We start from the raw sequence: 24,578 nt of genomic DNA on the forward strand, positions 1-24,578 counted from the left end.
GTGATGCCCTGTTTCTATCATGATGGGGTTTGCTGCTTATGAAGATAGATTTTCTCCAGTCTACATCTGTTTACCCTTATGAGTTTGAAAGGTATTTTTCTGTGCTTTCTTCTCTTCCCTCTGATTGCAGTGCAATTGATGTGGGCACTTTTTAATTTACTTGTATATTCTGGTAAAGACTGTATACCTGACACTATTGTTTCAGTACAGCTGAGATTTTGGCTAATCCCTGATACAAATTAGACATTGCCTTGTGTTGTGCATAGAAATACTGAGATGAGGAAAGTTCACTAGTTGCTGTACCTAATCATGTAAGTCCTTTTTGACTGCAGCAGGCTCAGCCTCGCTTCAGTGCAGTCACACGCTTAGGCTTGTTATGCACAGCTCCAACATGAAAATGGTCTTAACCATAGGAAGGTGTTTTTCCAAGTGGAGATAGGTTTAAGGATGTAATTTTAAACTACTTTGTGCATTAATGTCATCTTAAGTTGAAATGATTTACAGGGCTTAAATACTTGCTGAAAATCTTTGCTATCTTTATGCTTTTCTGTATAGCAAGTGGGAGAGAATTTGGCATCAGGTCATAGGTTGAAGGTGATGCAGGAAGGTGGCAGGGAATGGATCAGAACCCCTTTCTGCTGACTCGCATTCCTCTACTTAGACATGATTTCCCCTTCCTTATGGAGGCAAAAGCAAACTTGGCACCTCATCACTGCAGAGTGCTTAGGCTTCCCCTTCACTGGCACACGCACAAGTCTAAAAACAGTGAACAATCAGCCTCCTTCCAGAGAGTGTTACTAATCAAACTTCTTTTTTACAACAATGACAATTGGCATAGACCTGTAGGCACTTTAGGCTTCGCTTTGCTCTGACAGGTGCTGAGGTCTTGCTGGGAGGCAGAAAATTCTCCTCCATTTGATCATTTCTTTTTAGCCTCTTCCTTTCAGTTCCTGACCTGAAATGTTCCTGGACCTTAGCACCTGAGGCCCATGTTGCACTGCAGATGTTGATGCAGGTTAAGTAGACAGAATGCTTTGTCCCTAGTGGCTTAAAACTGTTCACACAGTGAAATCGCTATATTGAAAAAACATTTTTTTGAAAGCTTAACTGTGCTTAGGTAAAGGCTTTGCTTGTATAAAATGTCATAAAAATCAAGTCTCATACAGCACTACTGTGCTAAGGAAAGAGTGGTTTCTCTTGTAGGTTTGGTATTCGGCTGTTGTTGCTCTGGAGAGTAAACCCCCCAGAAAAGCCTACAAAAACCCCTCCATGAACAAAACCAAAACCACAGCATATTTTATTGAGGGAAATATGCAAAATTAAAAATACCTCTGGAGCTGGTGACCAGTTCACCTTTCTTTGTGGTTCATGAGAAAGAAGGGATCTCAGGTTGCAATAATCCGTCTTAGTAGTCCACCTTGCACTAGGTAGTAATGTGTAATTGCATTTCGGACACAAAAATGAGGTGGTGATCTACAGGGCTGTGTCATTTACCAGTTTGTTGCCTAGTGTCTGTAGTCTGTGCTGCTTTGAGAGAAGGCACGCTGCTGCTCTTCTGACTGTGCCCTGGTTACGTGTGAACTCTGCGAAAGCCCAGCTTTGGAGAAGGATTCATTGGGGTTGTGTGTTACCTGCTACCATCCTGGATTTCTACTGTCCATTTCAGTCTCCTGGTGATTGTTTTAGAAGTTTCATTCTGTGACTAACCGAGAGCAGTGTCTCTTTTGGGGATATTTTCCTCAACAGTTACGCACTGAGAATGTTCCCTCTGGGTAGTCTCAGCAGTCTGTTTAACAGCATCACATTGCTTCTTCGCAGGGCTATAGGAAAGAAAACAGTTACACAGCAGGGAACGTGCCACATGTGGTGGTGTTATTTTAAAAGAGGCTTGAGGAAGATCGATCTCAAGCTTCACCCACAAGGTGAAAGTAATTCCTCTTATAAAGACAACTCCACAATAGGGTTGCTTATAAAGGAATCTGCATTCCTTCTGTGCATGGGTGTGCTCATGCTGCTTAATTGTCATTGAAAATAGAACTTGCCCTACTCATACCCCAGGGTTTGTTAACGTAGTTTATTAAAGAGACAGGGCAGAAAAAAAGAGGTGTGTGCCCCACAAGCAAACCATCTGCAGGCTGGCATACCTGCTGTGGATCTTCCAGGAATCGATCATGTCTTAAAGAAAGATCAACATGACTAACAGAAGCTTCTAGTCTAGTCTGTGGTAAATATCACAATTTTTTTCAGGATATGGCAAAAAAGCATCCCAGTGTGGAGCATGGTATGAAACATTTTGCGTGCCTAAATGTTATGTTGCTCTTTGCTTTTACGTGATTTCTTCTCCATCATTCTTCAAGCTATGAGACTGTTTTTTGAGATGATGCACTTGACAGTGAATCTGGGTTATTTTTTCTTATAAGTAAATAAAATTACCTCACTATCAGGAGCTTGTACTTTGATTTCAGTCTCCCTGAAAGTGCTTGGAAAATGAAACACCCACACATCTGCTGGGCCTAGAACGATTAGTTTTAGAAGCTCAGTGATGTTGAAGGTCCCTATATGTGACAGGACTGCCTCACAAAAGGGTTGACAGCTCAACAAAGGACTTTGTCAATCATAGAATACTTTGTTCTCCATGGAGAGGCTTTTGGCTTCTCTTAGTGCTTGTGAGGGAGCAGTGGCAGGACACAATGCAGGTTCTAGAGGGGCAGATTTCTGCGTCCAGAGAACATCTCTGACCCATGCTGAGTGCACGCTGGTGTGACATGGAGCACCCTGTAGGTGTCGGTGCCTCACTGAGGTTTAGCAGCTCTGAATACCTGGGGCAAATCTTGCATAAGCCTGTTGCAAACAGGTGAACAGATTACCAAACATGCATATAAACCAAGCAAAGGCAGTGCCACGTAAAGGTCTCATGTGCTGATATTTTCCTGGTTGCCATTTAGTTCACATAATTTACAGCGACGTTTCATGTTGTGCTAGGAATAAAAAAATCATGTATTTTATAAAAAGAAGTGAATCTTAAGAGACTGTGAGTTCAGCTCAGTGTTTGTGGTTTGACATATGCTGAGAGGCCAGCTGAGCTTTACATAGGATGCTCTTTAGCACAGTGCGGTTCAGCAATGTTTCACTATCTGTTAATAAAATCTGAAGTTTACATGTTGTTTTTGTGATGTCAGTGACAATTTACCACCACAAATTATGGAAAGTGATAATTCAGTGGAGTGATTCATCTGCAGTGTGCTCTTGTGTTGGAGAAGGGAAAGCGGAGCTCTCATGTTGTTTAGCTGCTGGCACAAAATGACTAGCAATTGTCAGAAAGCATTTATTTTTCTCTCTTGACATTTCCTGCTAGCAACATGTAGTATATACATTTCCTATAAATTATAAGGCTTCTGTTTCCTTTTCTCCTCCAATTCTTTGGGAGGCAACAACAAAATACTAAGTACAGGGAAGAGCACACATAAGCATGTAGCAGGCATATGACCCTCAAGGCCTGTGATGGAATTCCTTCTTGTGCACCCACACACAGTGTTTTAAAGGCATTCAGATTTAACTCTCATCTGTTCTCACCAGCAGCTCTGAGGGGGATTAAAGAGCCTCCAAGAGTTTTGCAATAGCTCTTGGGAAGCTAAGAACGCACAAAAACCAAGCCTTGAAACTGAAACGCAGGAAACTTGTTATACCTGGATGGTTTTAGAATTGTTGTAATTTACAAGAGAAAAACAGAAAAGGAAAGGGAAGAATGTTAATAAATTCTGGAGTATTTCTTATCATGAAGTTATATTAAAAATTGAAGTTAAAGACATATATATATATGTATGCAAGCCATGCATTCTTTAAAATCTTGTATATGAGGAATTGGAAAGAAACATCGCTATTTCAGTACACAAACCTAGGAGATGTGACATAACAGCTGATATTGTAATAGACACCTTGAAGTATTAATTTCTGCCTTTTTTATCCCTGGTCTTTCAAGCTGTATCTCTTCTGCTTTCAGCAGATAATTGGAGGTAAGTTGTGTCAGAGATCATCATCTTAATGCAGTCACTGAGGTATTTCCATCATCTTAGGGCTCTAGAACAAAGAGTCTGGCTGATAGTTTCCCAGCCTGGGCAGTGAGCCCTGCAGCATTTGGAAGTGATGGCTGGAATTAATGCAAATCTAATGGGGTTCAGGAGGTCCAAGGAGGTTTCTGATTATCCATTCTTCCACTTGGACAAAAACTCGCTTCATAATCACGCAAAAGCTTCTTGTCAGAAAACACATAAGGAAAGGGGAGAGGAGTCAGTGGCAGGGGAAAGGATAATCTTAGATGTAAGTCCCTACAGCTTTATTCAGCTTTATTCAAGAGTATTTCCAGTGGGCCCCTTCCTCAATTGCAGCAGGCAGGCAGACTTGCAGCCATTTTTTCTCTTGTTTGAAGTGATGCATGTTTTTGCTAAGTAACATTGAGGTACAAGGAGAGAAGGCAAAGGGAAGAGATATATGGAATTGTGATGATGTGTTTTTTATGTCTGGAAATGACCCAAAAATATTGGGTCAGGATGTGAAGAGCTCATATGGAATCATGAGACATGAGACTTGCTTTTCTTTAGGGTGACAGTGAGTTCAAACTTCATCCTGACAGCCTCTGCAGTGTGGTCTGATGGATATGACAATAGTCCAGGTAGTCAAGACTATTACAGTGGAAAGTGTGTTCCTCACTGAAATGGTAAAATCTCCATTTATTTCAGCCAGGGACTGGGTTTTACCTCTTTTCCTTGCTCTTCTAGTAATCTACTCTGGCACCTCCATTCCATCAAATGGATTGCTGTGCAGGCTGCCAGGCCAGCAGCAGTCACGCTGACAGATCAGCACAACACCATGAGGAGCTACTAACTCCTGTCTTCAGAGTAAAACATGACATTAGTGAGGTGCCAGGCAGGGATGCCCTGTGGACCTCTGCCCTTGGAGGCAGACAGGCCCAGCAGCCCAGGGGTGTCAGTGCTGCACCTTGCTCCACGCAGAGCTCCCCAGATCATCTTGTTGGTGTTGCTGCGGTTCTGGGTTTTGTGCTTTCTGTAATTTCTGTGTGAAATGCCTGTTGCTATTCCGGCATCTTCACGAACTGATTGAAGATCTCTGCATGAAAGAGACTAGAGAGACCTCAGTGTTATGGTTACTATTATGACTATCAAAATGTATTCTCTCCAAAGAAATTTCAGACTCATATGCCAAGGTCTTCCAGTGTATGGGTAGAATCTCAATTACCTGCATTACAGCTAGCTTCTTGGGTTTTTTTTCCTTTTCTCTCTCTCCCCCCTTCAGTGTTTGAAATAATAATCAACTCTGCAAAATTCGGGGATAAGGCTGCAGCTGGCATGTATGAAGATTTCTTTTGCTCCTGCAGTGGGGTGTATAATTGACAGTAATGGCTGTAAAATCCAGAGCTCAGGGGCTAGGGTTGTTTTGTCAAGCCATCACTCTGGAACATACTGAGTTTGATCAATGACTGAGCATTTCAGACTGGTGTTAATAAATGCAGAATGTTAAAGATCCGCTTTAAGAATAAATCATTCAATTCAGTTTAGAATCTTAACTGTTTAAAAAGAAATAAGAGCAATAATGAAAGCAGATTACCCTTGATTTAAATATTAATCTTGTATGGTAATTGTGCCTGAATAAATATTTCAATTGCAGAGAGTGGATTCTGTTGTCAAACATTGGAAACTCTGCTGTGACCGAATTCAGTGTCCTGTGTTGTGTTTACGCTTCGTAAAAGAGGAACTTAAATGCTTTGAAAGCTTTCTTCTGCTCTTTCTGTTGTGTGTGTGTCACTGTGTGTTACAGTGTGCCTCTGTGAGTGATGGATGTTAACTGAAGGAAGGAAAGGACGTCAAATTGGCACAGGCTCCTCGCTGGGGTTGCTTTAGCCACATCAAAATGATGTATATCTTCATAAAGCCAGCAGCATTCATAGCACTCGGGGCTTTATATTGTCTAGGAATGCAAAGCACAGCAAAAAATTCTCTCTGTTGTAGTTTTAGGGGGAGCTGGGGTAGCTGGTACTGTACATTGGTGCTACTGACCTAATCTAATTACAAAGTGATACGCCACTGAACTTTACTTCTTTAAATAGACATCTTAGATCTCTGCTCATTTAGAAAACTGTTTCAGTTACTGCTTTTATTTTTCATCTTTCCCTGCTGAATCTTGTGGAATCACTGCACTGGTGTATTGCCACCTAAACAGCCCCCAGGTTTGAAGGGCTTCAAAACAAGCTAATGAAGGATTTAATATCTTTATTTGAAAGACTGACAAGAAGGCCATTTTTCCAGTGACAAATTACACATTTGAATGCAATGGAGTGGAATAATCTAGCTAGAAAAGAACTCAGGTTTTGAAATGTAACTCTTCATCTCTTTCTTCAGGGACTACCATGGGCTTTGCAGCTCATGGAGACTAGAAAGGTACGATACGGAAAAACTTACCATTGTTCGAGGTAGTCCACTCTGACGCATGTACTGCCTGGAACTTCAGCAGTAGCATAGGATAAGTGGAAGTTTCTCCCTCCACCAGCAATGAATTTATGAGATAGATGAGAAGAGCAAAGGATCAGCATATTTTCAACGTACGACTTTCTGAAAAGAGAAGCACATTTAATTTCCCCTCATCAGTACTGATGGAGATGTCACTTTTTCCATACCTATGGAAGAAATATCTCCTATGGAACCGCTAAGTGCTTCAATCCTCTTCATTTCCCTTTCTTATAGAAATGGTTTCCAAGTTGTTTCATCTTTTCTCCACACAGTTCATCTGCCCACTTCTCACATTTATGTAAAAACTTTGTCATCAATCCTAGACTTTCATATCTGAGAATATTTTGTTCCTTAGCATTAGAAAAGTGTGCACCAGAGATTTAGATATGAATTTGTTGCTTCTTGTTTTATATCTGCATAGATTTTGCAGAGCATGATGGTTCTTTTGTGAACAATAGAGTTCTAAATTCTTAAATATGGAAATAAGAGAGAGACATATTTGGTAGCTCTTTTCCTTTGGAATTGTCAAAGAGAAATATTATTCATTCATGTTGCTGCATGGTTTTAGCATGAAAAATAGTTGATTCTTTTCCCTTCCTTACGTTTCAGAGTTACTGTTGCTCATTGTATGTCCTAGGATGCTGTGACATAGATAATAATCTGTGCTACTGATCATAAGCACCCTAGCAGATACCAAGTGTACTCAATGCTGGGAAGCTTAGTAAGTGAGACTAAGACTCATTTGTTCACGATAACATTATGAATTTTGGTTTACTGCTTTATTCAGGATGTCTGGAGCAGAAGTGTAGGTCGTGCTCTTAATTATGTGGGAGACCTGGTTCAGGGATTCTATATTCCTACAGGGGTCATTTTCATACAGCATTGAACAAGGGTCAGGAGTAATTCTCTCCACATATAATTTGGTGAATTTATTGAGTTGAACTGGTGATTTTGCTGATAAATGAGAGCCTAGCTCAGCAGAGTATTTAAATTCATTTCTATTTAGCAGAGTACTTACACATATGCTTAACTTATAAAATGAGATTGAGTCCCAGAAGACTGAAGGAGCCTGCTTCAGTGCTTCGCTGAGCAGGGGTCAGCTTCTGAACTGGAACTTTAAAGAAAATCGGGAAGCCATAAAACTGGAGGAGTATTTCGGTGAGCAGCCAAAAGATAGAAGCCTGGTTTCTGTGTGCTTGCTTCTTAGGAATGAGTGTGTACCTGGATTCATAGGGAATATACTGCATCTTTTCTGGCATAGGGGTTAATCGCTCAATCTCTTCTCCTCTGCTGTCTGCCTGCTTTGAAAAAGCTTAATAATTCTTAGCCTCTATCCCCTGCCTGGTTTTGTTGAAATTAGTCTAGTGTTACTGGAGGGAATGACAGAAACACAGACGCACTGATTGCATAATCCTTTATTCAGGAACTAGGCAAAAACTGGAAAAGGCTTGTTACAGCCATAGCTGCCACTGCAAACAAATATTTATTTCTAAGCATTTTATTCTATCTAATTTTAAATGTTTCCAGTTATTTTTTCTACCATTTCCTTTTGCGACTCTCCCACTGTCCTTTTGCTTTGAATTTGGTCTGTGTTTCCTGTTGTTTCTAATTATACTCTCCTGCCTACCTGCTCTAGCAATTTTCTCTCCTTGATGCTTAAATCCTTGAAATATTTGTGGAAAGTTAGCACTTTCTGTTTCTTCTGCATTTTAAACCTCACCTACTGTTTTTTACAGCAAATCACCAACCTACCTTCTCCTCTTCTTGATCTTACTTCAGGTATTGCACATTGAGGCCCTCTGAAAATCTAGCAGATTATTTCTTTTACTGTTTTTAGAATAACTTGTCCATTTCCCTCCATCATTGTGGCTCTTATTTGTACTTTATCCTGCTGTGCAATGAAAGCATTACTGAAGGCAAGCAGCTTGAATGGAAAGCCATGCCTAAAAATCTGTTTATATTCATAGACCATAGTGATAATTTTGGCAGTGCTGTGTTTTAATTTTGCATGTTGTTTGGTTGCTTTTATTACTCATAACAGCCGCCTGTTGGATTTCTCCACACACATTCCTAGTTGTGAGGTTCGAAGTACGTTGCCTCTCTGAATTTTCCATCTTGCTTGCTTGGAGAAGATATTTATGACTACATTTTTTGGTGATTGTGTCTTCCATTTAGTACACCCTTGAGGATTTTCCTTTGCAATGAAAGAAGAATAGTGTGTATATTTGCAGTGGTTTCAGGTTTGCCTTGAAAATAAAGAGAGTTTACATTAAATTAAGTCATTAAGGCTAAAAATCATATTATGAAACTGGAGTGCAATAGCAGTAAGTATAAACCAAAGAAAAGTCAGTAATTCAAGCTATCTGATATTTAGGTGCCTGTCATGAGACGGAATCCTGCTTGAGTAGAAATTGATCTTCACTTACTGCTTTTCCCTGTTATGTGAATGATTTATGAAGCTGTTGAAACTATTAATGATTACTAGCATTACTGAATTCATAATTACAATAATTAGGGTCTCTATTACCTTGCCTCCAGTTCAATAAAGTCAATATGTCTTTTTAAAGGGCTAGATGTACATCTTTCCACAGTCAATTACAAAGATTTCTAAGTACTGTCCTGAGATTTGTACAAGTAGAAGCAGTGCAGTTTGTGCGACTGCTCAGCCCTAGAGTTGGTGGTTTGTTTTCCACAGAATCTTCTTTTAAGTTCCAATATTGCTATCTTTAAACATATCAATAAAAGTAGCTTTAAAGACCAAATTGCATTACATGGAAGTTTGCCACATAGTAAGGAAGTTTGTGATGTGGTAGGTCCATCACGTAAGCTGGTGACAGTGAGAGCATCACTCATGTTAGGTGATATTTCTTACTCATGCCAGTTTATGTCTTTAGTATTCATGAAGCATTTCCCTAATTCATGCCATGCCTGTTTACCTCTCTTCTCCAGTTTTCTAGTTTATAAGTTTGAGAATATTACTTTTACTGAAAGATTTCTTTACTTTTGGAAATGACAAACAACTGTATTCATATTCTGACGGTGTATGGAGATACGGTAGTGAGAACCTACCATTTCTTAGCTTGCTGACTTAGATTGGTGAATATTTAAAGTCCACTTAAATTTGTCTGCAGTAATGTAATTCTTTTGTTTACAGCTGTATTGGGGTAGGGAAGGAGTTGTTTGTCTGGGGGTGATTTGAGGGCACAGAAGCATGGAAAGAATAATTTTAAATGAGGGAGCTATTATCTGCCATTACATGCTTCCAGAAGGTCTGCAGAGTTACTTAATATTTTGCTATGAGCACTTGTTGTGGGAAGTGAAGCTGCATTGGGCCATGGTATCCATTTCAATGCCAGAAGTGTGCTATGGTCCAGTCCCTTTGAGCAATGGCTCATAGAAGGCTTCAGTTCCAGCCAGGGTGGCTCCTCAGACTGCTTTAACCATTAGAATAATCAGGTTCTGGAACAGCCTTTCAGGGGAATAGGGATTTAAAATCCCTAAGTGCTTTTAAAATGGGATTTTATAAGTTTATGAAGAGCTTACATGATGTGGTGGTTGCTGTAACAGGGAGCTATCCATATGGACCAAGATCTCTTCCTGTCCAGACCAGCACATAAATGCAGCTCTGCCTTCCTTCCTGTGCTGATTTTTTTTCATCTAGAATGAATGATCGTAGTTTTCATATGAACAGTTTGTGTTTGCATTAGTAGCTCCTGGACCATTTGCATAAATAAGATTAAGATTGTTTGATAAGCGATTGCTTGATGGTCAGATAGAAAAGCTAGACCTCACCAAGGGACTGACTGTACTCATACATCACTGCAGATTGCTACTATCTACAGTGTTATACATTGCTGGTCTCAGTACACCTTCTATTTGATAATTCTCTGCAGCATAATAATTGCCCATACTATTTTCTTCATTGCAATTTCTCAGTACCCAAGGATTGCCAGGACACCAGTCCTGAGCTCAAGTGTACCTCAGCCTTAGGCTCACAGTGGTGAAAAGTCAGGTGCATCAGTGCTGGATGTAGTCATACCCAAACTGATGACACTTCTTGCCTGAATGGAACAGTTCATGCCAGTGAGAACATGAGTTCTGTGAGCTTTTGAACTCACACAATTTTTAATGTCACAAGTACATCAAAAACTATGATTTGATGCGACAGGACCTAGACTCAGCTGCAGACCTGTATCATCATCCTGTCTGTATGATTTCATCATGGCTATCAGATTATCCCAAGGTGTACAGAGGGGAAACATCTGCTTAGATACTAAAACTGTACTGCAGCTGGAGCGGGGAAGGTGTACTGTGCCTTGATCTTTACAGCCAAAGTAATTTAATGAGTGTACCTCTTACCCCACCAGGTCAAGGTTCAAATACGTGGATAAAGCAAAACAAATGTACATAGTGCAGTGGATACCCAGAGATATCTGTTCCTTACTGCCAAACATGTATAGTATATAAAGCAGAGATCAACATTTCCATGTCTTCAATTAACAAAAACTGATAGAGAGCAACATGGCTTTCTCTATGTCCATGTAATTCCCAAAATAGTTATATTTCACTAAACTTCTGATATTTATGTTATCAACCTTTTGTGTTTTGTATGCTTTTTTGATTAGGGTCTTGTTTCTCCTTACAGCACAGCAGAGACTGATAACATGGCTGAAACAGATGCTGCATTTCAAGCGGCTTGGTTGTGCTGAAGCTCCCAAGTGCTGTGCAGCTGGCAAATGGGTTTGGGAAGGTGCTTGTATGAAAGCGGGGATGGCAGTTAGAGCTGGTGATCAGATACTGCTTTGCTGTAGGACAGTCTAGGAAATAGCCTGGCAAAGCGTGGTATAATTTAATTTTCAGGTTTTAGTAAATGTAGCCTCCTGTCATCCCCTTTTTTAGCGTGCTTCCAGATCCATTATTTTCACCATAAGAATTTGTGAAAGGAGCTTTCTTATCATTGCTTATTAACAGTGCCTTAAAATTAACTTTGACAGAATAGTTTGTGAAATCAGTTGTGGTGGAAGAGAACAGAAGCCTCACAGAGATCAAAAGAACTTCTGGTTACTTGGTCATGGCCAAGTTTCAGATCTTCAGAAGCTGATAGAAGACTCTCCTTATGCCTGTCTCCCTTACACATTGGTGTTAGTGTATGAGTTGACAGTGTAAGCGCTCAGGCTATCCCAGCATTTCCATAGGATCACAAAAAAGACTCTAAATTATACACCTCTGGAAACAAAAAGGGAGAAAATTTAAACCATTCACGCTTTATCCACTGAAATTGGCCCTGCTTTGACGAAGGCATTAGATTAGATGGCTTTCAGAGGTCCTTTCCAACCATGATTACCCTGTAATTCTGTGATTTAAAAATATATTTAAGCCTAAAGCTCTTTCACAAACCTGGGAGGGGTGTGAGAGCCAGGGTGTGTATTCCCCTTTCCTCTCTTTAGTTGATTTTTCATGTTGTTGCTTAAAAATAAGAAAGAAAAGTGATTCTGGAAGCTTCTTTTATTTTGCTATTAAGGAAGCTGGAAGGTTTTTCTGGTTTAATTCTTGACTTGGCAGATACTGAACATATGGGTAAAGAAAACTTCTCTCTTTTTTTCAATTTGAAAAGAACTTTATGTTTTTGCAAGATGTACGAGTTCAGCAAAAATACTTGCTGAATAGTTCACAGCAGAGGAAGTTCCTATAGTTGAGGATACTTATCTCAGATATTGGATATGCCTTGGCAGATGTCTCCAAAGAAACCACTGATTTTGAAATGTATTAAGGCCTTGCATCTAGTGGACTGTAATGTTGATGTAATTGTATTTGTTGAACCAGTGTGGACACTAATAAGCAAGGCCTATAAAAGGTATGTTACAGATCTCACCTTGGAGGCATGAGTGGAGCTACATGCTAAGATACTGGATCTCCCACTCTGGTTTTAAGACTACAGTTAAATTTGTTTAAAAATGGGTAGGAGACATAATTTTTAACTCATCTTTATTCCAAAGTTAAATGACCAACATGGGCATTAAGGAGAGCGGCTGATGTCTGGAGCATGGAATAAAGCAGCAAAATTCTGTGTCTTTGATGTGAATGCAAAAATAGTAACTTACTGTGGTAAATTACCACTTCTCAGGGAGACTTGCTCTAGAACTCACTTTTAAAGCAGTTTCTCAATGTTTTCAGGCTGGCGATTCCTTGCTTGAGCCTTTTAAATGTAAAAATAAACATCAGCACTCTATCAGAGGTAGCCATGATAAGTTTATATAAGTGATCTATTATGTGTGCATTTCAGAAGATGGGTGAGAGCATGAAATCATGAAAGGAAACAGGTGGAGGTAGAGGAGTAAGATTTTTACCTTTTAGCACCTCATAGCCCCTTCAGTTGCTTTTACCCTGGCCTATGATACTTCTTGGAAAATGTTGCTGTGGACCCTGGACAGATGGGCACTCTATAGAGAATTGAGGCTGTTCATACATATTCTGCGTGTTCCCTGTTGCAGGGAGTGGATTTCATAGGACCAGAGTCAACAACTGGATTACTTCTTTGTTCACCTCAATTTTGCCTCACCATAATAGACGAGTTTCACAGCAAGGTGTTAAGTCTCAGACTCAGCAAGTGCCTCCTGCATGGGCACATCCATTCACATGAGCCAAGGACTCCCTTTGGGCTTGTGTATGGTAAGCATGGGAACAAATAGCCTTTGTTAAACGGGATTCCTGAACTCAGGGGAAGCTTGCTTGTATAGCATGCATGCAGATAACTTTCATCTACATGGTTGCCTTTCAGGGATAAATAATTCCTAAACAAAAGACTTAACCTGAATTTAGCAAGTCTAATCCCACATACATTTATGCACAAGTGTAAATGTTCTGTTCACATACATAAGGGGTTTTGGTAGATAAATATATGAGGACTGGATTTTGCTGCAGGGTAGTGCACTGAGTGCAGTGCTTTATCTCAAGATTTAGTACACTGGGATTACTCAATAACAAATACCGCACTGGCCCTGTAATATTTTAGTATTAAAATAGTGGGTCTTACTCCCTCCTAATCAGTGTTATGCTTGCATGACTCATCCCACTCAGCAAAAGATTTCTTTCATTTTCAGGAGATGGTGACAGTAAAGCAATAGTGACAGTGTTAGCTGTCTGGGAAATCATAATGTGAATGAAATATCTAAGGCTTTTTTAAGGAACACTCCGGAATTGATCTAAAGGCTTAGATCTGAGGGTCATGATGTAAGAGTCAAATTCCTATAGTGCTGACAACCCTGGGCAAACCAAGGGTGTGGAGTCAACCCATTGTTTCCATGAAGTTTTATTTAATTGAAGCCTTTATACTTGGGTTTTTCAAGGTGTAAAATGACTTACTATGTGATCCTTCTTCAGTTGTTTGCTTTTGTCAGTTAAGAAAACAGCCATCACATTCTGCAGTTGTCTCCTTCAGTGTAGCCTGAGCTTTAGATGGATTCTGTAGAAACTTTATCAATTGATAATGGTCCTTTGTGGCTGTATGCCTGGTTTCCTCTTTCGCTGTCTTATCACACTTACATGTGCCTAATGTTATATTTATTGTTATTTTTATGCTGAGGACAATAAAACCAGCAGGTAGAGAAGCCCAGATTGACAGTGTATTTGCAGTGGTTTATTAGATTTCTTACTGTCAGTAGAAGTGTTTTCTTAGCCCTGCAATTCAATCCCACCTGCATAGTAACTGTGGTTTTTCTTCTGTTGCCTCATGATTGGGCCGCTTCAAAAGTACTTGATGGTTACTCACTACTGTGTTGAATAATTTAGTGAATGATGATTAGATTCGATGTAATAAAGTCAGTGTTAATTTACCATTCTCTTAGCATGATGTGGTAAATGATCAGTGGATTTACTATGTTAAGAGATGCTCAGAGTCATAGCTCTGAACTCAAATGCTCACTTGGTGGGAAATTATGTTTTAAATTTATATTATATTAAAAGGTTTGCTAATTCTTACCCACTTTAGAATGGTTTGAGTTATTTAGGAAAAGTGCTATCAACAGCTGGAAAATTGTATAGTGAATAATTCATTTGAAAATAGCAAAAAAAAGTCAAATAAATAATTCAGTGAATATTTCTCGACCAGCACTGCTGATGTCATGATACAGAGAGATGGAGCCGTTCTTAAAAATAATCTTATTACGTGATTAGCAGAGTCATTTTTTGTGATTTTTCTTGCTAGTTGGTTCTCTTCATACGCTGATTCCTGAAGAAAAATTACTTTTTAGCCTACCCATCGCTGAATTTTTAATAGTAAGATGACAATGAATAAAGTTATATTTTAATGTACTGCTGTATGTATCACCTTATCTTGATATATCAATGGTGAATAATGATCTTTGCTGTAATGCAGTGGGTTAGGTTCTGTAGGTACTGATTTGATTGAATACTCTTTCTGACCTTGGAAGAAAAGTCAGAGACCCACGCTTCATGCCTCATCTTGTACACAGTATTTCTTCCTTTTGATTATTTGCTTAGACTAGGACCAGGGACTGGTGTGCAGAGTGTGTATATACTAGTTCATTGGCAACACATGGTGCAGGTATCGTGCCATATTCTTTGGTTTTGTTTTAATAAATTTCTAACTTTTGGTGTAGAATTAAGCATTTTATTTTTGAATTCAAAGGAGGGGTGGAAAACCTGCTGGCCTTGCCAGCTAGATCCATGCCTACTGAATGGATGCGGGAGATTGAGCGCTGGATGTGTTGAGCTCACATTTGGGAGCCGAGCCAGCTCCTCAACTGGTGAAAGGCAGTATCATGCTGCTAACTTATTATACTTAATGTCAAATCTTGTCATATTTGATTTTTTCCGTAATTCCTAGTTGTGGGAATAAAATAGTTCACTGAAATTCTGCAACTTTTATCCTGTATAAAAGCTTTTCCAAAAAAAAAAAAAAAAAAAGGTGGAAAATATTAATTGGGTGTACTCTTGCTCAGAAGCCAGAGGGAAAAGTCAAACAGATTCATTAAAATAAAGGATGTCTCTTTGCATGTAGGGTTAATTTGAGGGCCTTTAGCTTATGGGTACAAGAGAGACATAAAGCTTCCAAGAACTGCAGTCGGTAGTGGACCCCTTTTCCCAGGTTTGTCCTCCTACGTTGTATTGGGGAGTTCAAATCCTGCCTGAAGCAGACATGTTTGTGTGCATTGGTTTAAGGGTAGGAAACCAAAAGGGAGCACATTTTGATTTCTAAAGATAAAATACACCAAAAAAACCCACCACGTAAAAAGGAGATGAAATGTGCACGTGAGGTGTACACCCGTCATCATCTCTTGCAAAGGTATTTTTAACTGACCACTGGCTGAACTGGAAGAAGTTACCAGCATTTCCAAAGCAATGGCTTATTGTGTAGTGATGAGCACCAAAGAAAAGCCAAAATAAATTAGCCTGGCATAACACAGTGTTCTTTTCTCATTCTGAGCTTTTTATTCCTCACATGTCAGTAGTATAGTCTCCTTGTCTGTGATCCCACACTTTTTAGTTAACATAACCCATACATTTAATTTCTAGGGTGCTGGCAAACATGCCAAGCAGAAGTAGTTTATTGCATTGCAAGTACCTGTTTATGCAGAAGAGATGTCATCACTGTCTCTGGCAAATATGGAGAGGAATGCAAATGTGTCCCCCTGCCACAACAGGTTGACTCTCATGTAAAGGCTTCTTGAAACAAAAAACCCTCACAGAATTATGTGAAACAGGAGTTGTGGGTATTTGTTAAGGATTCAGCAAAGAGTAGCGGGCAACCTTTTCTTGGTGAAAATAAACTGAAAGGTTATCAAGATCCTTTCCTGCCTACTTTAAATACAAGTGGAAAGACTGACTCAACCGAGAAGGCGGTTTGAAACTGTGTTTTCCCTTTTGGCTATTGTCTACACTGGCTTCCTTTCCCTTTCATCTGCATTTTTAGGTGTTTCTCACAAAGCACCTATGTGCTCCAAGATTTTTACTTACTTTTAAATGAATTCCTTTCTGAAATGCCACTTTGTGATGTATAAATCATCTTATCCCTCTTTTTACGCGGAAGTCATTTTCAGTTTAATTTTCTCTCCCATAAAATGCGGATAACAGTTTTCACAACCTCCCTCAGGCCTCATGGGGTGCTGCTGTCTCCCCTCTCTCATGCTGGAAAGCTTTTCCAGTTATTCCTGGAAACATTTCCCCCTTTTCTGAGCACTACTGATCTACCTCTTAGCCTGGCCTGCGCAGCATCTCAGGCCACAGACTCCTTTGATACAGGAGATGTACTAGAGACCTGGTTATGTATGTGGAGCTAAAAAAGAATAAAGATTACTTTCTTGCTCTCTTCTTCTGAAGGCTCTTTCATTAACATTCCTAGGATATGTCTCATTTAGCATATTCATGGCTTCAGGCTTCTTGTGTCTGATACAGCCTTCTAAAGACAGTGATAAAACTTTATACATCATATTATGAGAAACATTACACGCCCAGTCGTTTTAGGAGGTTCAGAAAGAATCTTATTGTATAAAGATCAAAGCCGATACCACAGTGAGTGAAATCAGGAATGGGATACTTGGATGGACTAACACTGCCAACATCCAGTAGCTTCTCTTGGTTTTACAGGGTCTCCTCTCAAAAACTGTGTCTTGCAGGGCACAGCATCCGTAGAGACCCAGAGAGTGGCTGGTTCTTTCTCTAGAAGGTTTCTCACCACTGGCAGAGGTGTTAGCAGTTGGCCAAGGGCTTCGCTACCAGCCTCTTGCATTTGGAGGGACTCCTGGGCTGAAAGGGCAGAAGAGAAATTGGAAACCAAAATCATTTGCCTCAGTCAGGGCTGTGTCAGAAGAACCCAGTGCAGAGTGGCTCTGGGAGGCCGGAAACACTCCCCTAGGGAAAAGAGAGAGTTTCCCATTGTTCTTAATTTGTCAAAGCTGCTTGATCTTTTGTTAGACAAGAAATAAAAAGCAGATTAAGAAATACAGTAGGAACATGGCTGCGCTGTCCTGGCTGACAGGAGGAAAGGCTGGGCTACTCTGTTCCAATGAAGTTTTCCTTGTTTTCTGTCTTCCCTGTCTTCAGGTTGGGCTGAAACCCGTTAAAAATGTGTGTACACAGCTCAGCAGGGCTGTGTTCACAAGGAGAGTTTATTGGCACCGCAGTGAATTCCGCTACAGTTTACGAACAGCAAAGCTCTGTGTGAAGGATTTGACTTTAAATTAGTAACAAAAATCATTTTGCTTTGACCACTGTTCAGCTCAGCTTGTTGTGAACCTGTGAGTTTGTCCATCCTACACGTTCTAATCATGAAGCCTCCCATTTTGTAAGTGACACTGTTGCGGTGTTCAGAATAGCAAACATAGTTTTACCATTAGCAAAATGGTAATGGGGACATGCTGTTGCATTACAGTGAGCATAAAGCATATGCCTACCTTGAGGAGGACTAGGCAGTGCATCATTTCAAGTATCAGTGGCTGGCGACCCGATAGAAATATTCCTGTTGCACCATTAGCCTTGACTTTGGAATAAGAGGCACAAATATTGTTTGTGACTGAACTCCAGTAATGAATACTCGGTGTCCGAGTTTCTCCATTTACATTTTTAAACTGTTTTCTGAAGGGTAACTTTCACACTTAACTTCTCTGTTGAAATACTTCAACTGCTAAATACTACTTAGGAAGGCTGTAAATTGGGGATAGTTTCATAGGACTTGCACATGGAAGGATCATCATAGTAAGTGATGACTAAACTAATTACACAAAAGTTCCTAACCTGGTGCTGACAGCCTGGGTCTGGTAATAGGTCATGCAATGCTTTCAGAAGTTTTTAATACATCTTTAGTAAAAACAGTAAGATTATTACTGGGTTTTGAGGTACTTTGTAATCTTGTCATTTGGAGGTATTTGGTATTTCTAAGAAGTAGTTCAAATAATTTCTGTCAAGAACACATTTGTAGCAAAGTGTCGGGTTTTCTTGCTTCAAGAAATGCTACATGAAAATACCTGCTTTGAAGGAGAAATTAAGAAATATTTCCATTCTTTCAGGGTTACTGTATTTGTGCCAAGAACGTAAGGACCGTGCTTCGCTCCTCTCTCCCCATTTCCAGTGCCTTTCACTGCCGCCTTTTTTTCCTTGTGCCCTAATCACTTTATGCCTTTTCTCCTAATCACCAGCATCCTTGGAAGAGATGAAGCTGGTTGCCTTTTTTGACAACCATTTGTTTTTCCATGGTATTCTGCCCTGCAGCCCCATCCTGTGCAGCAGTCCCTTGCTGCTGCCACAGTCTCCTGGTGACAGCACCAATCCTGCAAAGCCAGTGACTGGTAGTAGTAGACTATGCAACAATAAAGAAAGGCACCCTGAATAGAATCACAAACCCAAGGTTCATTATATGAAGATTCAGTTAGTTTTTTCAACACAGAAAATGTGATAGAGCATACTGTACAAACCAGGATCACTGTCAGCTATTTATAGGTATTGCATTGCCCATTCCTGCTTGTACAATTAAAGCAACTGAGTTTCAATTGTCACAGCTGCATAAAACAGCTTTCTGATCCTACCTAGGTCAGTGTGAGCTAAGACTGCATTCACTGCTAGATTAGAAGTTGTGCTCTTTTGGTTTTTTGATCTTTCTGACATGAAGAAATGAGAAAGTGAGCACAATGTGTTCCATTTTGGAAACACAGAGTCTCCTTTGAAATTCCATCCAGGATAGCAAGATCTTACTGCATCCATTAAAACCTGAACCTTAAAGACGATTGGATTAAAATCCTTCAAGCAGTAGCTTTGGACAAAGCATTGCATTTAGCCAGCATGATAAAAATTTCTGAGTATTTTGGAAAGAATCCCAAACCAGGGCTGTTGTCATAACTGCTCTTCATAAAAAGATATGCCCAGTTTTAGCTCTTGTTCCACAACAGCTGGGAAACCTGCTGGATTTGGAGTACATTCTGGGATTCTTCAATCAGTTGCTGTAATTCTTAATTCTTCTAGTGGCACTCTCCAACACAAGTGGCCTGTGACCCTTCAGTGCTGTGCTGTCCTTTCTCCCCATCAGTATTAGCCCCCGGAAAGAAATTCTGCTCTTTCCCCTCCACACAGACACTGAAGATCTGTTCCCTTCAGTGCTTCACAGGTAAATGCACTGTCATTCTCAGTGTCCCCTGGATTTCTGTACTGCTACAAAATTCTGCATTCCTCAACAGCTTTGCAGTAAATTGAGTATTTTCTTTTCTCTGTAAATGCCACTAGACTATGGAGCTCACCTTGCCAAGATACACAGCAGAAACGTCACTGCGTTGCTTTCTGTACAGTAGCTGATTTTATAACAAGCTTTGCAGGAATTGTACCAATAAACCTCATTCCAATTTTCCCTCTTTACATTTCTGCTTTCTCATATTCACTTATGTGAACCATGTATCCTTAGGAAGGACAGCATGTAAAGACAAAGTAGCATTGATAAGGTATTAGTTACCCTGATGTTGCCAGAGTATCTTGGGGAATCACATCTCATAACTCTTTGTTCTTTTCTAATGTTTTTTACTCAAGGATCCTGGCAGTATTGGCCAATATTAAATAATCCAGTTTTGTAACTCTCCTGTCCTGCAACAGGCTCAATTATCTGTAACTCCTAGTTTAGCAAAGGACAAAAGGAGCTTCAGACAAACATTCACAGCAGGGTAGCAGTAGAGCCAAAAATTAATGCCAAGTTTTCCAGTCCTCTGCTGCCTGCTGCCCTGGTTCACGGACCCCATCCTGAGCTTTGACCTCTCTTCTGCGTCTCTCTTTAAAAAGCAGAAAATGCTTTCAGTGCAGTGATTTCCCATTTGAAGGAGTGACTCCCTTTAGATTTGCTCATGTGTTGCTTTAACATACAATGTGCTTGTTAAAGGAAAGCCTTGGAATCAGGAGTTTTAGGCTGTAGCTTTAGCCTTAGCTTTACCTTGATTTGTTTTTGTTTATCCACCTGTGAACACTATCCATGTCATAGTGTTACTAAGTCACTTGAATGTGTGAAAAATGCCCTGAAAACTTAAGTGCAAATGATTTATTCATTATAAAATCCATCATCCCACCAAATCTTCTCTTTGGAAGAGCTTTAATCCACTGTTTTATTAATACAAAAGTAATTATATTGCTGCCTTATCAGTCATGTGAATGGAACATTTCTTATTCTTTCTTTCTTGCAGTGCGGATGGTCCTTCCTCTGAAATCATGCAGATTGACTTTGAAATTGAAGACCTAACTGACCTACCTGGGACCCAGTTCATCACATGGCAGGTAGAATATCCTGGAGATACAACATCTGATCTAGGAATCTCCAAGATCTACGTAAGCCAGAAGGACCTTGTAGGAGTTCTCCCTTTGGCTATGGTAAGAAATTGTCTCACATTCTGCAAGTTTTCAATACTGCTTTCCAACTTGAGTGTCTGACAGATGCAAATAATCTGCTGACAGGGGAGGGAGGAACAGAATGTTTCCTCTTGAAAAATAGATGCTGACTTCATTCAGCAGTGAAACCACATGAGGAGTGACCACAGCTTCCCATGGCAGGCACAGTTGTGCTGTCTTTGACTTGGAGACAGAAATGCGATTTCCAGCATTCAGAACTCTCTCTTCTTGTTAAATGAAGTGGTAATCTTGGACATGCAGTCCAGTGTGGTATATGCCTTACTTGAATCACAGGTACTCTTACATTTGGTCTAGTTTTTAAGGACTTCCTGAATCACAGTTTTTTAATTCTGACTCTGTATTCCTTTGAGAGTGAGAACTAAAGTCACAGTGTGCAAACTACAGGGCTTGATCCTTTAGCCTTGTTCTTACCTAAAACACCTGTTGGATACTCAAATTCTAAGTACAAACAGAAATTTTCTTTCAGCTTCTATGTGAACATCAGGAAAAATTTCTTTACTGTGAGAGTGACAGATCACTGGAACAGGTTGCCCAGGGGGGTTGTGGAGTCTCCTACATTGGAGATATTCAAGGCCTGCCTGGACAAGTTCCTGTGTGATGTACTCTAGGTTACCCTGCTCTTGCAGGAGGGTTGGACTAGATGATCTTTTGAGGTCCCTTCCAACCCTTGGGATTCTGTGATCCTGTGATTCTCTCCCCTTCACATTTCTTCATCATTAGGGATGAAGTGTACTTGTCCAAGGTCTGGCTGGGCCCCGTTTTCATCCTTAGACAATCTATTAGAAAATATTGTCACACTATTATTTAACTCTGAAAGAAAAAACAGAAATCAGTCTCAGAGCATTTAAAAAAACGTAACCTGGATGTTTCCCTAGTGAGAGCCTGTTAATTGTGCCATTGTAGAAGGCTGAAGGTGTTCTTTGCACTTCCAAACTCACAGAGCTGGCTATTACTTTTATTTACCGACTTCAGAACCACTCAGCTGTAGTGATTATTTCACCAAAAATATTTCGTTTCTAATGGTTCATGCTTCATTACCAAGGTGTATGTCACAGTTGAAATAGCTCTTTCCAACTGGTACGGTGGCCATCATACAAATCCAGGTGGTGTGACTAATCCCTTTGTTTTGCATGACTCTTTTCATGGGCGAGTTCCTGCTGGGTCATCTCTGCTGGTTTGCTGATAGAGAAGAGGCTTTCAGGTCTGCAGATGGGACCCTAATGCACAGTCACTTGAGTTATGGAGTGTTGAGGGTTAAGGCTGTAGAAGTGATCTGATTTACGTCATGAGAAATGTAGGGGGCTTACTTGTTCCATCCCTTAATGGGAAGATAAAAGATTTCATTTCTAGTAGTTCCAGTCGCTGCAGAAAATGCTAGTTCTTCTCATATATGTCCATTATTCCTTTAGTGGTATACCAAGTGGTATAAGTGGCAAAAAACGAGTTCATAAGAACAAAGATTCTTGGGCAGTTGCTACAAATCAACTCACTCTCTTCATTTCCATTAAATACAAAAAAGAAGGTCATTTTCCAGAAGCTCAAAGTTCTGTGCTCAAAAGTCACATGAAGTCTATAAAGTTATTAGTATATGGCATTTAGGAGGCAACAGATTTGGGATATGGGTAAGAGAGAAAGCAAAGATAAATGACAGGGGTCCCCTAATTACTGACAGACTGGGAATAGTTTTAACCTTCTTTGCATTAACTGGAGTGTCAGGGAAGCAGCTCTGAGGTATCACAAATCTCCAGATCTTTGACGTACTTCATTTTGTGCTTAGGAAATTATGATTCAGGTGCAGACCTTTCAAGATGTCTAACTTAGATTAGCTTGGTGCTTCAGCTTTCCCTGGGGTCTTAGCAAAGCCAGTTTGTAATTTAAAAATTTAAAAAAAAAATTAATTCTACTCTTCCATTTAGGAAGAACCACAGTGAAAACAAAGTGTTATATTATTTCCCTGATTCTGGGGCTAATATGGGTCAATTTTCCTAGGCTTCTTAGCAGAACATGTAATTTCATGTTTAGAAGCACCAAACAGAAATGATGTTGAATATTTCAATTACAGGTTAATTTTTCAAAACAACAATTTTACTGCTTTAACTTTAGGCAGAGCTTTGATTTTTTAATAGACTAGCACATACCACCTCTGCACCATCCTTGTTTTCCACAGTCTTTTCTACTAGCTGTTATGGATTTGTAAATTGCAAAGCAGAAGATTGGCCAATTTAGAGCTAACTTTTTTCCTTTTATGAGTTACAAAACACTGCAGTGGAAAGACTTAAGTGTATGTATCAGCATCAGGACATTCTGGAATTGCCTGCCTTCTGCTGAAGTTATTAGGGCACTTGCTGCACTCACCTTACCTTTCTTCAGTGCTCTCTTCTGTTCTTGGTTTTCCCTATGGCATATTAACATTCCAGCTTTTGAGCCCCCTGAAGGGCCCTACACCAATAATGGCAACACAAGTCACAGTGGGGCACTCAAGGATATTGATGAGAAAGGCTGTAGGGTGTGTTTTATGGCTGTATGGGTACCATAAAGGCTGATACTCCTCATACTTCAATAATACCTTTTCTAATTGTAAAGTGTAACAGAACCTGTCTTGGTAAGCTGTACATGGGACCCCAGCCAGCCTTTGATAGGGGAGTGGGAACAGCATGGGAGAAGATATTTAATATGGGAGCATTGTAAGAACTGTGAGCTCCTGTTTGGATATTTGCAATGTATGATCCTTTCCCTTAAGCCTGGTGAAATACAGGCAGAAATGTTTATCCAGGGTTATAAAAAATGATTAGCCTTTTACCATGATTGCTTTGCAGTGGCTTTTATAGCCACACAGCAGTGTCTTGCCTTGTTGACAGAAACTAAACCATCCACTAAACCCCATGGAAGAGGCAGATATTTGTATGGTATAAAGTTCTTCACCAGCACAGTTTCACACTGTAATTTGTGCATTTCTTCAAAACTCTTCCCATTTCCCTGCCAGTTTTTTCCTTCAAGGTCTGTGTCTCCAGGTAATGTGTGGCTGGGGAACCGGAGAAGAGGGGTTTTAATAATTCCTTGATTGGTACAGGGGTTATAGAAACAGAGAGGGCTTTATTCTAGGTGGAGAACTCTGGATAAGGAATGCCAGATGACTACTCCATGGTAATTACTGAAAAACTGGTACTTTGGTGGGAGGGTGGGTGTAATCACAAGTAAACAGTGAAGAAGCAGAAGCCTTCTGTGGTGTTCTTTGTTGTCAACTAACATGCGTTGTAATTCTCTTTAACCATCATTCTCTTAACATTCACCTTGAACAAGGTATCCCTTGAGACAGAAAACCATCACCCCTTGAGTTCAGACTTTTGAAATATGATATTAAAAAGGCACATGGTCCTTTTGTTCATTAGCTGTCTTGAACATGCAAAAATGCTGAGGCTTTTTGAGTTGAGGACTTGCAGTGTAGTGTGAGTGTCAGTGAGAGTAATATGCCTGAATCTTCTAGAATATGAATTATTTTTATTAGCATCCCAAAGAATCAGCTTCCAATTCCTGTTTGACTTCTTTCATGTGTTTCTTCCCTATTTTACTTCACTCTCATTTTGTTAGGTGATGAATGGCACAGTTTTAATCACTCAAATTGTACACTTGCTGCTATTGATTATTGTTGCTTTTCAAACATTCTGT

General features: G+C 39.9%; 1 protein-coding gene across 3 annotated transcripts in view; it reads left to right on the forward strand.

The window, feature by feature from the left end:
- The window catches only part of TMEM132D (transmembrane protein 132D), a 277,467-nt gene that overhangs the window by 163,709 nt on the left and 89,180 nt on the right, over window positions 1-24,578 (forward strand). For all 3 annotated transcript variants that reach the window (XM_062631603.1, XM_062631602.1, XM_062631604.1), the window contains one exon: window positions 20,690-20,873. In XM_062631603.1, coding sequence (XP_062487587.1) covers window positions 20,690-20,873 — 184 coding nt within the window. The remainder of the gene's footprint in view (window positions 1-20,689; window positions 20,874-24,578) is intronic.

The sequence above is a fragment of the Pezoporus occidentalis genome, unplaced genomic scaffold (assembly GCF_034315485.1).
Source record: "Pezoporus occidentalis ecotype Australia unplaced genomic scaffold, CSIRO_AGI_Poc_V1 ctg37, whole genome shotgun sequence".
In the NCBI taxonomy this organism is placed as follows: domain Eukaryota; kingdom Metazoa; phylum Chordata; class Aves; order Psittaciformes; family Psittacidae; genus Pezoporus; species Pezoporus occidentalis.